The 1358-nt window shown below is 43.7% G+C and overlaps 1 protein-coding gene across 1 annotated transcript in view; it reads left to right on the forward strand.

Moving 5' to 3' along the window:
* TANC1 (tetratricopeptide repeat, ankyrin repeat and coiled-coil containing 1) overlaps nt 1–1358 on the forward strand; it is a gene marked incomplete at both ends in the record, with an annotated part of 11080 nt that overhangs the window by 958 nt on the left and 8764 nt on the right. The window contains 2 exons of the mRNA XM_009074213.1: nt 208–327; nt 1330–1358. The exon at nt 1330–1358 is cut by the window's right edge and continues 241 nt beyond it. Of these exons, the coding sequence (XP_009072461.1) occupies nt 208–327; nt 1330–1358 (149 nt within the window). The remainder of the gene's footprint in view (nt 1–207; nt 328–1329) is intronic.

The raw sequence follows: 1358 nt of genomic DNA on the forward strand, positions 1-1358 counted from the left end.
TCATCTAAATGGAGAAAAAAACCCCCTAAATCTTCAGTGAACCTGATGGAAAAGCATTTCATAAATGTTACGACACAAATGGCTTTCCTGCAGTTGTCTGATAAACCTTCTCTGTCATTACTGTGTTGAGGAAGAACTGTAACAAATAGTCACATCTTTGTAACTTCTGTGGAGAGTAAAATAAGCTTCCATCCTTTAATGCTGCAGCAACAAGCTCGACCAAGCTGGAAGACCTGAGTTACCTGGACGGGCAGAGGAACGCTCCTCTGCGCACCTCGATCCGCCTGCCCTGGCACAGCACGGCGGGCGGCAGAGCACCGCAGGAAGGTGAGCACAGGGGTGGCACCTGCTGCTGTCCCCACGGCCACACAGCCCTGCCTGCTCCTGGCAGCTCTGCACAGCCCTGGCACACCACTCTGTGTCTGCATGAGCTGTCTGCTCACACTGCTTCCTGCACAGTGCTGTGCTGCTGAGATCGGGTGTATGTGCGTCTGTCATAACCAGGAACTATTGCTAGCAGGAAAATTTTAAGTAAAGTCCTGGTAAAACTGATGTTGAGATCATATGCAGATGCTGTGCTGTCCCCTTTCATTTATGGCTTGTCATGGCCACAGATTAATGCTGAAACAGCATTTGTGTAACGTGAGATGTGGTTAATGAACCTTTATAGCATTTTATTACTGAACATTCTTATTGCCATAAATCTTGATGCATTTTAAGCAGCCAAACCCAAAATCTGCTTTCTCAGTCATCAGGTGTTTGCCAAGTGCATAGATCAAAGTAATCAAACATGACCACACTTCTAGCTGTGCTGTGTAACTTCTGGTCTTGGGACTTGGAAAGACAAGAAAGACAAGGCACTAATTTTTTTACATTACTTAAAAAATAAGGGGCTTTTGAACAGAAAAATGTGTTTATTCTCTATATCTTTGTCTGTTTCTCTGTAATTGTCTCCACAGATATGAAGACCTAGCACTGATGTGCTCAGCAGTGTAGTTCACTCTGAACTGAGAAACATTTGGTGCTTGCCCATTTGTAGAATTGTTAGTGCATTTTTAAGAAAACCTTTTAGATTCCACAACTTATTAACCCAAGTTCAGTTGTAAACAAATCATCAACTTATACTTGTAGCTTCTTTCCTGTGTAGTTTAATTTAAGCAGGAATATGGAGATGACCTGAACTGAGCACACCAGTTTTCACTGTTTTCATGTCAAAAGCTCTAAAAAGTCTGATCGTGGCTGATTCAAACAACACTACGTGGTGTTGCCTTCTGAAAGTGCTGTTTGACTGCACGGCAAGTCTCTCCTAATCAGCTTCCCTCCTTGCAGCTCGTTTCATGCCCTACAAGCCTCAGGAC

The sequence above is a fragment of the Acanthisitta chloris genome, unplaced genomic scaffold, assembly GCF_000695815.1.
Source record: "Acanthisitta chloris isolate BGI_N310 unplaced genomic scaffold, ASM69581v1 scaffold44284, whole genome shotgun sequence".
Taxonomy (NCBI): domain Eukaryota; kingdom Metazoa; phylum Chordata; class Aves; order Passeriformes; family Acanthisittidae; genus Acanthisitta; species Acanthisitta chloris.